The sequence below is a fragment of the Microtus ochrogaster genome, chromosome 6 (assembly GCF_000317375.1).
Source record: "Microtus ochrogaster isolate Prairie Vole_2 chromosome 6, MicOch1.0, whole genome shotgun sequence".
Classification (NCBI taxonomy): Eukaryota; Metazoa; Chordata; class Mammalia; order Rodentia; family Cricetidae; genus Microtus; species Microtus ochrogaster.
In genome coordinates, this window is record NC_022013.1 from 67066823 (window position 1) to 67083958 (window position 17136).

The 17136-nt window shown below is 43.6% G+C and overlaps 1 protein-coding gene across 2 annotated transcripts in view; it reads left to right on the forward strand.

The window, feature by feature from the left end:
• The window catches only part of Cacna2d3 (calcium voltage-gated channel auxiliary subunit alpha2delta 3), an 833716-nt gene that overhangs the window by 324052 nt on the left and 492528 nt on the right, over window positions 1–17136 (forward strand). For both annotated transcript variants that reach the window (XM_005348768.3, XM_005348769.3), the window contains exon 5: window positions 15910–16072. In XM_005348768.3, coding sequence (XP_005348825.1) covers window positions 15910–16072 — 163 coding nt within the window. The remainder of the gene's footprint in view (window positions 1–15909; window positions 16073–17136) is intronic.

Below are 17136 nucleotides of genomic sequence, written 5' to 3' on the forward strand. Positions count from 1 at the left end.
ATATTCTTGATATGAAATCAAGAAAATATGAACTCGTACTTATGTATACCACAATGATACAGATGGTACTCAATGTCTGAAAAGCCTGGGGACACACTCCTGAGTCTGAAATCTATAGACAGGCGAGGAAGCCTATAAGGTCTGGTGGAGACAGTTTGCTGCAAGCTTGAGAAACCCGGGTGTAGAATGTTGAAGAGTCACGCAGGTAACAGAAAATAATCATTAGAAGAAATCAAGCATTCTGACTCATGACGCTAAGACAATGTGTCTCTGTGATGACCCCAGATGTTTTTGAGCCAGGACTCGACAGGTTCCGGGCAAGATGATGTCTCTGTTGGGAGGTCGAGCAAGATGGATAGATGCTTACTTCTGGGTGGTCTCCAAGACTTGATTGCCTGGAGGTGGACAGTACAACTTCCATGTTTCCTGGAAGGGAACCTAGAGGCCAAACCTGAAAGAGTGATCTTCAGCTCAGCTGCCTTTGGATAATGAAAACTTATCCAAAATGAGACGTCACACCCGCATTTTATTTCCAAAGCATTTGGGGGACCTACCAGCTTCATCCCAAATCTTCCCTCCTTTCTGATGTTTCCTTTACACAACCAAAGTAGAACTGTGTTTCCAGCTTGCTCCTGGGATGCGTGCAGAATTTGTTGGAAACCTCAAGCAGATGGAGAAGTTGTGTGATCTCCATTACCACCCTCTGGAAAGCCTGCGGCTAATATTCCGCCATGGCCCTGGAATCTCGGGTGGCTTCTTGGTGACCTGCCTTCTGTGGCTTCCTGGGGAGAGATCAAAGACTTGGAAACAGCCCAAGCTTGTCAGAAGCTTGGTCCTGTACTTGGCGCCTCTGCAGTGATGTGTTCTTGCAAGCCCAGCCTTTATATCTTTTTCCAGAAATTGTACACGGCATATCCGTGCTCCAGCGTGGTTGAAAAGCTGAGTTATTCTCGGTTTATTCTGCCCCTGACTACAGGCGACTCTATCTCTAGATGAGCTTTTGGAATTCCATTTGCATAGGCCTTATGAAGTGAATAAATTTGAATTAATGTGTGGCTTTTTGGGAGGAGGCAGTTATCCTTTGAGGGGTTAAGCAATGTCTCTGTTAGTTTATAATGCATTCAAACATCTTCAACACCATGTTGCTGTCTTGGCTCTTTTAGTTTATAAAAAACATTTATTAAGTGATGCAAATATATATATGGATTTCTAAAGTGAGTTTCTTCTCTTGAACAGCTCTGTGTGTGTGTGTGCACGCGCACACAAACACGTGCACGCACATGTATTCCTTTCGGTTGAGCTTGGCAGATAAACAGTTTCCCTTTGTGAGGTAACACTTGGAAGAAATACATATCAATAACAGTGTAGAGAAAAGCTCGAAACCCACGAACTGCATTTGCGGTATCGACAGCTCTCTAGTGGTGTTTCTTCCTCACAATTAGAGCAGAATCAAGATGTCGTGAATGAGACCTGTAGATGCAATTCTCACTTGGGAAGAGGGAGTGAGAACTGTGAAATTCTCGGTACATTAAAATTTTTATTATTGGATTTTTATCTCTAAATACTGTTGAATGGAGCTGTGTCTAAACTCATGAATGTTAATATGGTAGAGCTTCCACTTCCATGACACTTAGCTATTCTGCTCTTTATTACCCCTTATAGGCACTGATGCTTTGACAATCGGAGCTTTTAAACTAATGGAGGGCTTTTCACCAACTAGAAAGCCGTCATTACTAGCAAGCAGGGAGTGCTGAATGGGAACTGGGAGGGTTTGAACCAATCTCAGAACACATTCTTTTACAAAGACTAATACCCGTAATTTGTGTTTATTTTCAATTTTCTCAGATTTGAATAAATTAGGGCAGATATTTATACCATTCGTCTTCTTTTCATGTTTTTAGCCGGCTCCCAGAGCATTTCTCAGGCTAACTCTGTACCCTCCAAAGATGAACACACACACACACACACACACACACACACACACACACACACACCCCACAACGTCCCCCCACACTACACGCATATCACACACCCACAACACCTCCCCACACCACACACACTCCCCACAACACCCCCGCACCCCCCCCATACACAGAGACTCATGTGTGCATGCACACAAATTGACTTCCTATAATGTACTGTGGTCCTGTAATACTGTAATACTTCATAAGAGTTCCCTGCCTATGCATGACTGAGAGACTCAGGTGCCTTTCATATTATAAATATTGCATCAGGGATGGAGAAAAGCCCATATGGGGACTCAAGCCTCTCAAGAAGGAAGTGATACACACACAGTATTTGTACTCACAACTCATTGGTCAAGCCAGTCACATGGCCCTTATCAACTGCAAGGAACGCTGGGAAATGTAGTTGAATTCACAGAAACCCAAGCAAGCTCTACCCTTCCCACCATCTTGACATAACACAGGTAGCACACACAGACAGAGATAGAGTGGACGACTGGGGGGTCCTTCTAAACAACCTTGGATTCAGAGAATACCATAGCTATTTGAAATGTATAAAGGAGAGGTTGAAAATAGCATAGGGAATATTAGAGCTAAGGGGCTTTTTTGTGTATTGGCACCATTATCCAAGCTATAAGAGCCTGCTGTGCATCTGCATCTGTATGCACACACACACATCATGTGGGATTCCCCTCTGTATGCTGTGAATACCATTGGGCGGCTAGGAAACGAACGGATGACTACACACACACACACACACACACACACACACACACACACACACTTGAGTCCTGGTGTGCGTAGCCTGGTATATTCTGTCTTGTGAGTCTTAAGACATGTAAAGCAAACAGCAGTGCTGCAGATTGGGTGGATACACTTCTGAGCCTCTCAGAGGACTCTGCAAGAACAGATCATATTAAGGCTACAGTGAGGGTTAACCTCCAGTGAGGGACGAAAGTGCGGATGTTTGCTCTTCCAGGCAGAGCAGTTGCCTGGTTCATACAGTTCCCTTCTTTCTGAGATTCCTCTCAAAGCAGTGTCCTGGCACTTCGGGAGGCTGTTAACTTTCTTAAATTGGCTCTTGTTATAATGGTTACTTTTTAAAAAGTATGTAGGCTATCGTATGAATTTAAAACAACAACCAGAAAAATAAATAGTGCAGGCTAAGAGAAGACATCAGCCTGAGTGATCTACTACCTTATTTTTGAGTAGTGTTGCCAAATTCTCTCAATGAATCTGAATCTTATCAATTAACCCAGACTGTCTGGTCAGTGAGCTCTAGGGATATGCTTGGGTCTGTCCCTGTACTAGATTCCAGACCTGCACCGCTGTGTTCGGGTTTTAGGTGAGTAGGTCAAGGATCTGAGCTCAGATCCTTGTACCTGTAGCAGATACTTTGCTCTTTGAGCCATTTGCCTCAGCCCCTTTTGCATAACTTTAAATACTCTTAACATTGTTGGGACGACACAGAACTTATTATGTGTGGAAAATGAAGTAATGCCCTTCTAGGTTTGGGGAATTTCTGGATATTCTTTGTATGCCAGTTAGTTTTCTGCTACCGTAATGAAATACCCAGGCACATGAATTAAAAAGAGGAAAGGTTGATTTTGGCTCCCACTTTGAAGGTTCCACTCCACGGTTGATGAGTCTCATTGCTTTTGAGCCCATGGTGAGGAAGACCATGATGGTAGGAATATGTGCAGATGCTTCTGATGTCATGGTAACAGGAAAGAAAGAGAAAGAACCACCCGCTATCCCTCTCAAGTGCATGTGCCCAGCCAACCAGATTCCTCCTACGATAGTGCCACGGTTTGGAGACCTAGCCTTTCACATTCCAGTCTTTGGGGTGCAATTCCCTAAACCATAGCATCTGGTATGTCTAGAAAGTTTGTTTTATTACCCCCATGTCCATCACCCCTTTCATAACCAGTGATGCCCACTGATAGTGTGGTTCCTCCCTGTAAGTATTAGTGGGCATCACATCTGCTGAGCTTCTGCTTGTTTTTTTAAATCCAAGAGGAAGTTCTATGTTTAATACAGTAATTATTGATTTTTTTAAAAAAGACATTGGTATAATTTGTTACCTTAGCAACTGCAGACAGCACCATATCCTTCTGTGGTTTGTGTCCTGTGGCCTTGATTGTCTCTTTCTCTAATTAACATCTTGTGAGAAACATAAAGTAAATCACCAGAGGAACTGGACCGCAAGGATATTAAGCACTAGAATACTCTAAATTGCGGTAATCATCACGATAATGAGGCCACATATTTCGTGTCTATCTTTTAATTGCTTCTTAACTCTTCTGAGGGAGAATGACGAAGTTAGCGTGATGCGGGAACAAGGGCTGATTTATTTCTTAAATTACACTTTGTGAAGACACATTTTTTAATATATTGGAAATTGTGTGAATCACTTTGAAGAACAACTTAGCCAGATAACTTTAAGTACAGGTCGATATTATTAACATGCAACACTGAAGTCACAGAAATGCTTTATAGTTAAGGCTCTCAACTATGCATAGCACCTTATTGCCAAAGCCCAAGAACCCTTACTCTTCCACAGCCTGCTACTCATTATAGATTCAAATCTATAGAGAGATTGACCAAGGAACTCTATTTTCAGGACACCACAGCGGCCCATTGTAGGATAATTAGTTGTGTGTACTGGTTTACTGACTTGTGCACCCAGATGTTCATGTTCTGGGACACAGGTCATGCAGCAGTGAGTTTTTTTTCTATTGATGATTTTATGTTAGAAGACCCTTTGTATGGGCCAGTGAGGGGGCTCACGGACTGACAACTTGAGTTCAGTCCCAGAGACCCAAATGGAAATAGCTGACTCCCACAATTTGTTCCCTAACCTCCACACGGTAGTGAGTATACTCTTGAGCTCACGCACTTGTGAGCTCTCTCTTGCGCGCGCGCGCGCGCACACACACACACACACACACACACACACACACACACACACACACAAACATATGTCATAAAAATTTTCTTTATAATACAGTTAGTAGACATCTTTTGGGCCTGTAGTCAGCTGAATTATGATATAACACTTCCACAGGAGCCCCTTCTATCAGATTGTGGGCTCCAAGGTCATCTTAGTATAACTTGACTCCGTCATCCTCCCCTCTCCATCTAACCCCTACTCTCTTAGGTTTACAGAATCGAGTAATAAGAAGACAGTCTCATAATGGAGAGGTATAAACTTAGGGACACCCTGGGCCTTTTTCCCCCTTTGCTCTGTGATGGTTCTGAAAAGAGGGAAGTTCTCTTGCATTGTGAATAAAATGTTAAGGCCCCAAATAGCAGTGGGGCGTCTTGGCCTTTGGGTAATGAATGTGGGGAACACAGTCTCCTATTATTCAGAGCGTTCCCTGGAAAAGGATTTCATAGGTCAGTCTGAGTCATATGCTCTTCCTTCAAGTATGGCTGACAGGTACCCTTGATTAAAACCTAGGGGGGATTAGGTGCCTCTTACTGAAACCAGGGCAGAGAAACATGTACAGACCAAAGCAATAGTCTCATGTTGGCCTGAGCAGGATTTTCTTGGTTGATGTCAATTATTTTCTTTCCCCTAAATCTTGATATAGACAATCAGGTATGGATTTGCTTTTCAGATAACCTTGCCTCCATTCTGATCAGAAGTAAAACGGTTCACTTGCAAACACAGGTGCAACATACCTCGTAGCTGCATACACGTGGAGCCCTCCATGGATACTTCTGCTTAGATAGGCGCTGTGAAGATGGTTGGGTCAAAACAGTGTGTGTGTGTGTGTGTGTGTGTGTGTGTGTGTGTGTGTGTGCATGTGCACGTTGACTGTCTGCCCGCTGTCCTTCATGTTCATGTGCTCACTCACAGGTGAGCACGTGAAAGACAAAGGTCGCTGTTTTGTGACCTCAGAGCAGAAGAAGCCCCCGGGGGATTGTATACAGATCTAACCACTTACTCAGTCTTCTTTGTTGTCAGTTTGCTAACATGAGAATGGGAGACCCAGATGGGTGCTGAGGGTTCAGATGAGAGAGATGGTACTGACCTAGGACTTGTCTTGCAGGATAGTGGATCTGTATGGTCACTTTGACTGGGTGTAGGATTACGTAAGCGATAACTGAGGCACATCTTGGGAAGCATTAATGACAGGGCATGGGAATTTGTTTCCAATATGGTTATGACTTGCTTCAAATGTGGTTAGCACCATTCCATGAGTGAGACAACCAAGTCATAAAAGTGGGGACAAGAGAAAGCCAGTGTGACTCTGGCATCCCCTCTCCCTGCTTCCTGCCTGCCATGAAGAAGCACTTCTGCCAAGTCCCTGCCATAGCAATGTCTTCTTACCCAAGTGCCTAGGGCCGAACCACCAAGGACTTAACTATCTAAAACCATGAAACAGAATAAGTCTTCCTTAATTGTTGGGCCTTTTTTTCACTGCAATGCAAAGGCCCCAGTGTATACCTTGCCTTTTTAAACCTCCCTTTTCCCTCTGCCATCCCTCAGTTCTACTGTCATAATGATTACACCACCTGTGTAAGCCAGAGTAGTTAGAAGCATAGGAAACTTGCAGTATGAGACCACCTTTAAGTCACAATAAAGGCATGTATATTTTACATATCTATATATTTGAACCCTATGCCATGATCTAAGCATAGGATATATAGCCTTTGTCCCTTCTTTATTGACTCTTCAACTCCACTGTAACGGGGATGGTGGTGAACTCATTTGAAATACGGGGTAGAAGAGGTTCCGGCACAGTGGCAGAGCTGGGATTTGAATTTGGTGCACTGGAGTCAAACCCTCCACCCTGAGGCTCTCAAGACTGAGTGCTGAGTGGCTGGCAGAGAGCATCCGCGCAAGGTCTGTCTAAGCAGCTCGGTCATTAACAGACGCGAGTGGCTCTCAGCCTGCAGATCCCAGATGGCAGAAGAGGGCTATTCATTATCTTCTTCCTAAAGGAACTCTGACACTAGGGGAAATGTAAGTGAGTTAATGTAATGTTAATCCTCAGAAATATCCTGGAACAGATCATTTACAAATCAATTTTCACCCATGAAGAGAAAATGAGATTATTGAGCAGTAACCAAATGGCTCTAGACGTCTGAGAGGGGCTGGAGTGAGGAGTGGGTTCTGTCACTTATGCACAGGGAACGCATATCTGGAGAGCTGGACGTTTGCTCGCCTCATTTGGGACTAATCTTCCTATTAATTTTTATTTTCTAATCTAAGTTGTAAAAGGCTGGCTATCATCCCAGAGCAAGAGAAGGTTGGAAAACAAGCTTGAGAGGGGAGGACCCAAGCACATGGGGAGCTTATTGTTGGCATGGTGCCCACTGCTCCTGTACATTTTATCCCTTCCTACTCTGTCGTTAGAAAGATCTGAAGGCATGTCACCCCCTCGACTCAACAGAAAATGAAACTGAGTCAGAGTACCTCAGGATGACTTAGGAAGCCAGCATGGTACTACCCTGTATACTCAGCTCCCAAGCTCTGGTTCTTATGGCCAAATAGGCTGGGTCTAGCATCTTGAATGGTTTACAGTGTGAAATCCACATTCAAGGAAGTGCTACATGGGAATCAGACAGTTCAAGGGTTTCTCCTTATTCTTCTGGAAATACCAAAATGTCCTTCTGGACTGTTTGTTGGTCATGCCTGCTAAGGCCTCTGGGTAATGGGTTTTGTAGTAGGGATATTGAAGGAGGCTTTGGGGAAGGACAGGTGCCTCAGATATCCAGGGATCTATGATGTCAACAGGTGCTAATGGGATCAGCTTTCATAATACATCCTTCAGGGATGTCCAGTATTGGCAATACCATAAAAGAAAGAAAAAATCCAGATAGTCCCTTAAAAGGAGAAGGGCTTCAAGAAGAATAGGAGAGTCTGTACCTTGCAGGTGGGGTGGAACTTGTTACCATGGATATCGTTTTGTTGTTACCTGTCCTAGTTCTGCTGGGTGTTTGTATAGCAGCTTGGCACACAGAAATGAAGGCATTCACAGTTCTCCATCTTATGGAGATGGAAAAACTGAAGCAAACACAGGCAAGGCATAAAATAAATGATCTTGAACATTAATACCCTATTATTGCATGTGTCTATCTGTCTCTGCACTTTCCCTGAAGATAGCTGGCTCACAGTCCCTTACTGAAAGGGTGCTTGACTGCGTCCAGGGTCTCCCCTGCAGGCTAAGTTTCTTGAGTTGCGCAAGTCAGGTTCAGGGGTGAGTCAGTGTGGAGTGATGTACAGGCCTGCTCTGTGGGAGGTTACAGGGGATTGCGTCTGTGGCATGCACACATAGGAAGCAACCAAAGGCAGAAAAGAATCACCAGGGAAAACTGTACAGCACACATTCGCCACCTACAAAGCAGGTCCTTGAGTGGTGTCTTGAGGCTCCTTTGTTTTGTGACTTATCCAGCAGGAAGAAGCAGAACCACCCTCCAAAGCACCATGGCTCAGCCTGTGCTGCATACTGAGTAGCTTGCGAGAACGGAACGAATCCCAGCGCTTGGGCCCTGTCCAGGGATGCAATTTAATTGCACTTGGGTTCTACCAGTGTGGAGATGTACTGCCTTGGGCTATCTTGCTGGGGGAGAGTAGGTTCTTGTCACACAGAAAGAACAAAGGAAGAATCTAGAAAGGCCATAAGAAAATGAAAACTTTCAGGCTGTCTTCTGTCAGCTGCTTACTTCTGTGAATAAAGTTTTATTGGAACCCACTCACATCCCATTGTTTATACCTTGCACTTGGATGCCTTCACTAAAATAGCCAAATTGTATGTTGCAACATAGACGGTCTGGTCTGCAAAACCTAAAATATTTACACTCTAGATTGCCAGTCCCTAAACTGGGGAGTAAGGATCTTCAAGGCTGTGGGTGGCAGGAAAGGACTGGGCCGTATTTCAGAGGAGGGACTGAGTTTTTGTGGTGGAGATGCTGTCTCAAAAGCTTCGGTTGGCCACAGCCTTCCCATCAGTCAGGGCACACAAACAGAGCCTTTCCACGCTCCACTAATGAGTTGTGTAGCACCTCCAGCTGGGCCGGGACAACCCAGTGAGAACTGAAAGTAGCTGTGGTCTGTGTCAACAACCATATAGAACAACAACAATATAGAAGAGAACCTCTGTAGGTCAGTGGGATGGATAACAGAACCTCAGTGTTCTTCACCTGATGGTGACAGTGCAGAGCATTGGTCCTGGTCACTTCTGCAGTCCTCTCATCCCTCTTCTCTGATAACCACTCCAGTGTCCACAATAGTGGCAGATGCCATGAAGTGATATAAATTGGCCACCATGCTTCCCCTTATCTTCAGTCCACACGGCTCCATTGGAAGCTTCCCTGACTTCATGGGGATGCACAAAACTGACCACAGAGCAATGTCTGTGGACTCCAGGAGTAGCCTGCTACCCATGTGGAGGATGAAACTGTTATCTGGTCCATCAGCCACCAACTTATCAGTGATGTCACCATGCTGGGGCTGGGAATGCCATTGTATATGACAGAGACACAACTCTTGCAGTGTGGAACTGTTCCCATGAGGATTTGCATACCAATTAAAAGATAGCATCTACACACACACACACACACACACACACACACACACACACACACACACGCTGTCAGATGAATTTGGAGAATGTTCCACATGACATTCCAGCTAGTCCCAAATCACTTTAATGTATGCATTGTTCATTCTCAAAGTGAGTTGAAGTGAGAAATCTTGCAACGAATGGCCCTGGCTAACACTGAGGGGCCAGAGAAATGGCTCCATGAGGAAATGTGTCTGCCACCGGTGGTGATGACCTGACTTGGATCTCTGATACCTACAAACAGTGGTTTTCAACCTTCAACTGCTGTGACACATTTTTCATAATTGTGGTGACTCCACCCATACAATTATTTTTGTTGCTACTTCATAACTGTAATTTTGCTACTGTTATGAATCATAATGTAAGTAGTTTTGGAGACAGAGGTTTGCCAAAGGTGTTGCAACCCACAGGGTGAGAACCACCATGCTAAGCAGGAGAGAAGAGATTCTTGCAAGCTGACCTCTGACCTCCACACATACAGTGTGGCGCATGTGCATTCATGTACATACACAAATAAATATAATAAAATTAAATTTAGTAGTGGGCTACAAAGCAAAACCAAAAAGACTTGTAAATGAACTAGAAATTAGAAAGACAGAGGGGCTTTTAAAATGGTGGAAGGGCTTTGTGAAGAGAATGCACTGTCTGTGTATATGACATGGTCAAAGAATAATCTTGATAAAAATAAAATTAAAAATTAAGAAGAATCTACCATTTTAAATTTATTTCTCATTGTATATATGATAGCTACATGCAGGTGGACATACCACAGCATGCATGCAGAGGTCAGAGGGCCACTCCATCAAATTGCGTCTCTCCTTCTTTATTTACATGTTTTCCAGGGATTGAACTCAGGTCTGCAGCTTGTGTGGCAAGCGCCTTTCCTCTCCTATGCCATCTCACCAGCTCTCTTTGTGATGTTACTTAACCTTGGCTTTCCATGTATTTTCCAGACTTTGATCATTAGACTAAAGGTCCCTTGTCAGTATTCTGCAGCGTGGTTTGCAGCTTTCAGCTCCGCCTTAGAAAATACCAGGATGCAGCATTTAAGTCTGGTCCCTGAGATGAGCAAGATGAGCCCCCAGGACATCCTTTGAGGCCTCTTATTTCTAGTCACTTTGAGTATCATTTTCTGTGTTTGTTTGTTGGTTGGTTGGTTGATTGGTTAGGTGTACAAGGGATTGAACACAGGACTTCACAGATGTTCCCTGCTCTGTCACTGAGCTACAGCCCCTTTCTTTGTTTCTCATTTTGAGACAAAGTTATCTGACTTTGAATTTGCTCTGTAACCCAACGAGGCCTTGATTTTGTAATCCCCCTGCATCAGTCTTCATCCACCACAAGGCCCGGCTTGTATATAAATTTTCAAGGTGTTTTATGATGTGTGCATGTTAGTGTAATATTTAGATAGTAGCACAAATTGACTTCCAAACAAATATCTATGTTGGAGATGCTGCTCAAAACCCTCCAAAAGGAAAGGATGCTTGCATATCAAAAATAAAATCTAGAAAATGAGGGATGGGGAGATGACTCAGCCAATCAAAATTAGTACAACCAAAAATGTCCAGGCTCTTCTTCATCTAACATCTGGGATGCTCTGCCCTGGCCCCTTCAGCCTTCTTCTCTGAGCTATCACCTCTCTACCCACACATCAGCTAGCCTGGGAGACTGTGTGTCTTCATCCTCCCCATACGGGTTTTTAGCCTAATTATTTCTGTCTTTCCTCCACATAGCCCAGGCCTCCAGTTTCGTATACCCCGTTCCCAGATGCCTTTGGAGATCTCCACTACCCAAGGATTCTGTGCTATTTTATTTCTGTCTCTCCCAAGCCCCAAAGTACTCCAGTGTGGGACTGGGCAACTACACACTGAAGCTCACATCTTCTGCTCAACATGTAAACTAGAGCTAAATCAAGTTTTAATGGATCAATTTGTTGTGTATGAAGTGCTGAAGCAAAAACTCCAAAGCCCGAGATGTTTGCTGCCTAACTGTTGCCAGAAAAGCCTGGCTGCCCTGTCCTATAGAAGAACTTAAGACACTCCCTTAGAGAACCACCACATCCCTCATCCTCTGACCAGGGCAAGCTCTCAGAGCAATACTCTTGCCACTTTAGGTCTTGTATTTTGCATGCTACATTTGGTCTCCTGTATCCATATCCTTCGTGCTCCTGCCACATCTAGTAGGTCATCCAACATACTCACCAAAGACACTGAGTGTGTGAGCAAGAGTTACAATGTTAAGGAAATGTGGACTAGGCATGCGATTTCCTCAATCACATGATCAGAGTTGAGCCTGGTGATGGCAGCAATGTCTTCTGAGGCCTGGGGAATTATTATTTTATTATTGCTATTGTTTTATGTGCATTTATGTTCATGAGAATAGAGGTCAGAAGACAGCTTGCAGAAGCCGGTTCTCTCCTTCTACCACATAGGTCCTAAGGATCGAAATCAGTCCACTAGGCTTGACTGCACATGGTCTCCCACCTCCCTGAGGAATATTGCTCCTTGCTTATGATAAGGCAGACTTTTCCAGATCAGGACAGGTGGACACATGGACTCAGGCAGGACAAGCCAAACACAGTTGTCCTTGATAAAAGATGGGTCCACACTAAGGAGAGTGTTGTTCTGTTTCCATCCTTACTTCATGTGTATCCTGAGTCTTGAGTATTAACCAGTTACGTGGACGTTTAGAAGCTGCCTGCATGATATGCGAGCCACAGCTGCACTGTGATTTGGGGAGCAGGTCATGGCTTTGTTTTGTGAGTGGAGCTATCAGTCCCATGGGAGCAGGGAGATGAAAGTTTGAGCTTGAGAAAGTCTGGCAGTCTGTGCTGCCCTTGGGAGATACTTAGAAAGCAGAGTCCTCCCTCATAAGCATCCCTCGTGATCCTGGTGATCAAGGTTTTGGTTTCAGGGGAAAGATTCGGCTACTTTTGTTTATGGTACTTATCAAGAAAATGATGCTTTTAAAAAACAAGAGTGGGGGCATTGTTCATTTAAATTCTGAATCTATAACATTCATGAACTGGGGTCTAGCAAGGTGGTTCATTGGATAAAATGCTCACCATGTAAGCATAAGGACCAGGATTCAAGTCCTCAGCATGCATGGAAAAGTCAGGCAGATGGGATGCATGCCTGTAATCCCAGCACTCTCTAGGTTGAGAAGGGGAGGGAGGGTTCTCGGCAGCCCAGCTTGCTAGACTAAAAGGCATGAGCTTTGGGTTAATCGACAGCTCTAGCTTTAGTACATAAGGTATACAAAGATCAAGGAACGCACTAGTTGTCAACTCTGGCCTCCACCTAAGTGTATAACCACGTGCACGCACACCATGTATGCCCACACATGTGATTATACATACATACACCATACATATACACGTAAAAATAGGTAAAAATAAAATTCATGAATTGCTAATATTAAAAACAACTAAAAGATTTAATGGCTATTTTTGAGACATCAATTCCTATTTAGTAAAACATTTGTTTTATTTTATTTTAAATATTCAAGTCAATGAATACTGAGAAATGTATATAACTGTGTGGCCCACTCTACACTACATGGGAAGTTTCTCAATACCCCCACCCTGCCTCAAAATTGTAGAGTCACCTTGCCCTCTCCAGAACTCACAATAAATGGAATCTCACATGTGTGCCCACAATGCACCCAACCTTCTTTTCATGTATTCAGTGGATCAGTAATTTGCTCTCAAATGGTAACCCACTGCATGAAGATATCAAAGACTCATTTATCCCTGCATCTCTTGGGATATTTGGCTTATTTCTATTTTGGGGCTGCTATGAAAGGGACTTTGTGAACATTCACATAAGTATTTTCTTGTGGGCGTATGTATGTTCTCATTTCCCTAAAGGCAGGGACCGCTGGGTCGTAGGGTGGGATATGTTTTACTTTGTGAGAAAGCACAAAATATTTTTCTAAAATATTCATGGCATTTTATATTTTCCCAAGCAACTGTATGAGATTTCTGGTTACTGAGTATCAGAGCAACCTTTAATGTCAGAGTTTTATTTTAGCTTTCCCTTGGGTGTGAAACGGTGTGTGATCGAGGTTTTATTTCTCACTTCCCCAATGGCTAATGATGTCGAACATATTTTAGCCTGCACAGTGGCTGTTCATATACCTTCTTTTGGAACATGTGCCCATATTGTGAGTGGAATTTAAGTGAATCACTTGAGTTCAGATTGTTGGGGAAAGCCACTGGCGGCTTTCTGCACGTGATTGCTTTTCCTTAGCAGTGACTTCCCTGTTTATTTCATCATGAGGAACTTAATTTTGAGAAATTTTTGAATTTTTATAAAGTCCCCCAAACTGTTTTTTGATTAGTGCTTCTATATCCAAGAACCTAATGCCTAACAAAAGGCATAGATTTACATTTAAATCTATTAATTTATGTTCTTTCTTTTTTGTATTTTTTTAAAAGAAAGCAAACTATCTTTTTTTCATTTTGCATACAAATCCAGTTCCCACTCCTTCTTCTCCTCCCATTACCTCCACCTTTCTTCCAACCCCATTCCCCATCCACTCCTCAAAGATGGTAAGGCACATTGTTTTGGGGAAGGACCAAGGCCCTCCCTTCTGTAAACAGGCTGAGCAAGGTATCTCTCCAAAGAGATGCTCCAAAGAGGGCTCCAAAAGTTCAGTATAAGCAGTAGGGTTAAATCCTGGTGCCACTGCCAGTGGCCCTGCAGTCTGCCCCAGCCATACAACTTTCACCCACATTCAGAGGGTCTAGCTTTGTCCTATGCTGGTTCCTTCCCTGTCCAGCTGGAGTTGGTGAGCTCCCAGTAGCTCAGGTAAAGTGTTTCAGTGGGTGTCCCCATCTTGGCCTTGACCTCATTGCTCATATTCTCACTCCTCCCACTCTTCAACTGGACTTTGAGAGGTCAGCTCAGTGCCCTGCTACTGGTCTCTACCTCTCTTTCCATCAGTTGCTGGATAAAGTTTCTGTGGTGATATTTAAGATATTCATCAATCTGACTACAGGGCAAAGCCAGTTCTGGCACTCTCTCCACTATTGCTTAGGGTCTTAGCTAGGGTCATCTTTGTGGAGTCCTGGCAATTTCTCTAGTGCCAAGTTTCTTGCTAGCCCCATAATGGCTCTCTCAAGCAATTAATCTCTTTCCTTGCTTTCCATCTCTGTTTTTCCTCCGTCTCAAATATCCTGTTCCCTCAAGTTCTCCTCCCTCCTCCCCCTCCCGTGCTCCTTCTCTTCTGCCTTCCCTTCTCCCCCCACCACCATGCTCACAATGTTGTCAGGAGATTTGTCTATTTCCCCTTTCCAGGAGGATCTATATATGTTTTTCTTAGGGTTCTCCTTGTTACTTAGCTTCTCTAGGGCCATATTATACTTTGCTTTACAGCTAGAATCCACTCATGAGTGAGTACATACCATGTTCATCCTTCTGGGTCTGAGTTACCTCTCTCAGGATGTTTTTCCTAGTGCGATCCATTAGCCATCAGGGAAATGCAAATCAAAACGACTCTGAGATACCATCTTACACCAATAAGAATGGCTAAGATAAAAAATACCAATAATAGTTTATTCTGGAGAGGATATGGAACACTCATTCATTGTTGGTGAGAATGCAAACTTGTACAGCCACTCTGGAAATCAGTATGATAATTTCTCAGGAAATTGGGAATATACATGTTCCTATTCCTTGTTTTTTTTTTAACCACATTCAACTTAAATTTGTAAGCTACTTTAGGACATGTTTTATCTTCAACTTACAAAGACTAAAATGTTTTACAGCAATTTTCTCTGTGTTCACATAAAGGTTTTTTTTTTTTCGAGTCTATTGAATAACTTTGGCAAATATTTCTTTAATGCTGTGGCACCCATGCAAATACAGCAAAGATTTTGAGACTCTTTCCATGAGCAGAGGGGTGTCACAAAAGCAGGAGGTGCACACTATGAGTGCCCAGGTCTGCCTGGAGTTTCTTTTTTTTTTTTTTTTGGTTTTTTTTTTTTTTAAAAAAAAATATTTATTTATTATGTATACAATGTTCTGTCTGTGTGTATGTCTGCAGGCCAGAAGAGGGCACCAGATCTCATTACAGATGGTTGTGAGCCACCATGTGGTTGCTGGGAATTGAACTCAGGACCTTTGGAAGAGCAGGCAATGCTCTTAACCTCTGAGCCATTTCTCCAGCCCTTTTTTTTTTTTTGGTTTTTCGAGACAGGGTTTCTCTGTGGCTTTGGAGCCTGTCCTGGAACTAGCTCTTGTAGACCAGGCTGGTCTCGAACTCACAGAGATCCACCTGCCTCTGCCTCCCGAGTGCTGGGATGGAGTTTCTAACCCTTATATCCGAGTCACCGACCTCTAATACCGTCCGACTTTCTCTTCCAGTATGAATACTTCAATGCCGTGCTGATCAATGAAAGGGACAAAGACGGGAACTTCTTGGAACTGGGAAAAGAATTCATCTTAGCCCCCAACGACCACTTTAATAATTTGCCTGTGAACATCAGTCTGAGTGACGTCCAGGTGCCAACGAACATGTATAACAAAGGTAAGACTCCTTGCTACTGCTCCTATTAGAGGGTAAAGATATACACACTAAGTATATCAACTATTGCAAGCGTCCTCTGGGCTGGTCAAACATGAACCTGTCTGCCTGGATGCTCTCTTCTTTATGTGAATGTGCAGTTCAGCTATCAGCAGGCCTTTTCTGTAAGTATCTTTGGCTCCACCTGCCTTGCAGTCTCTGTTACAACTGGTTAACTACTGTGTTAGTTGGAAGCATGCCTGTTTCGTTTAACACCTTTATCTGTAAGATTACCCCACATGCTTACGATCCTTTCTTTTTTTCTACTGTCCTTCCTTGATGGTGTTTAAGGATTGGGGAGCTTCTGTGGGTGGCTGAGGGGCAAGCTGTGTGCTGTCCTCTTCCCTTTCAGCATAGAGAAGTGTGGACATAACAAGGTTCTGTGTGTCCAGGCCTGACTCCCCCAAATCCATTCTTCATGTGGACACTGAGGTTATTTTCCCAACATTCCTGTCTGCCCATTTGAGTTGGAAATTCAGTGGCTGAGGATTGGGCACTGACATCCAATGTCGCTGACTAATCTCCTCCTTACACCTGCTTCCAGTGATGACTCCTCCCCTTAAGATTATGGTTCCTCCCCTCTCTGACGGAAATAATGATTGTGTACAAGTTGGCTATGGTGACACACACATACAACTCCAGCACTTTGGAGGGAAAAGAAGCAGGAATATTTATTTCCTCTTCTAAATCAACCTGGGCTACATAGTCAGAGAATATAGGATGATATCGGTGTAGCTCTATGCACTAAACTGTCAATTTGGGGGAAATTACAAGCGTATTCGCTTCCGGATTGCTCTGAATCACCAGTTGAGGGGCCTGGTCAACCATAAGCTTCCAACTCAAGCTCAAGAACATTTTTCTTGTGCCTGTGTCTTGTGGCTGGACACTTACTAGCTCCCTTTCATGGTTTGCCTATTACTTGCCCTTCAGAGTTCAGGGAAGCAATTTCCATGTCATTAATTTTTCTGACAGTTATTATGGATCCCATAGTGAAGCAAACATAACCACCTTCTTCAGAGAAGTTGTAG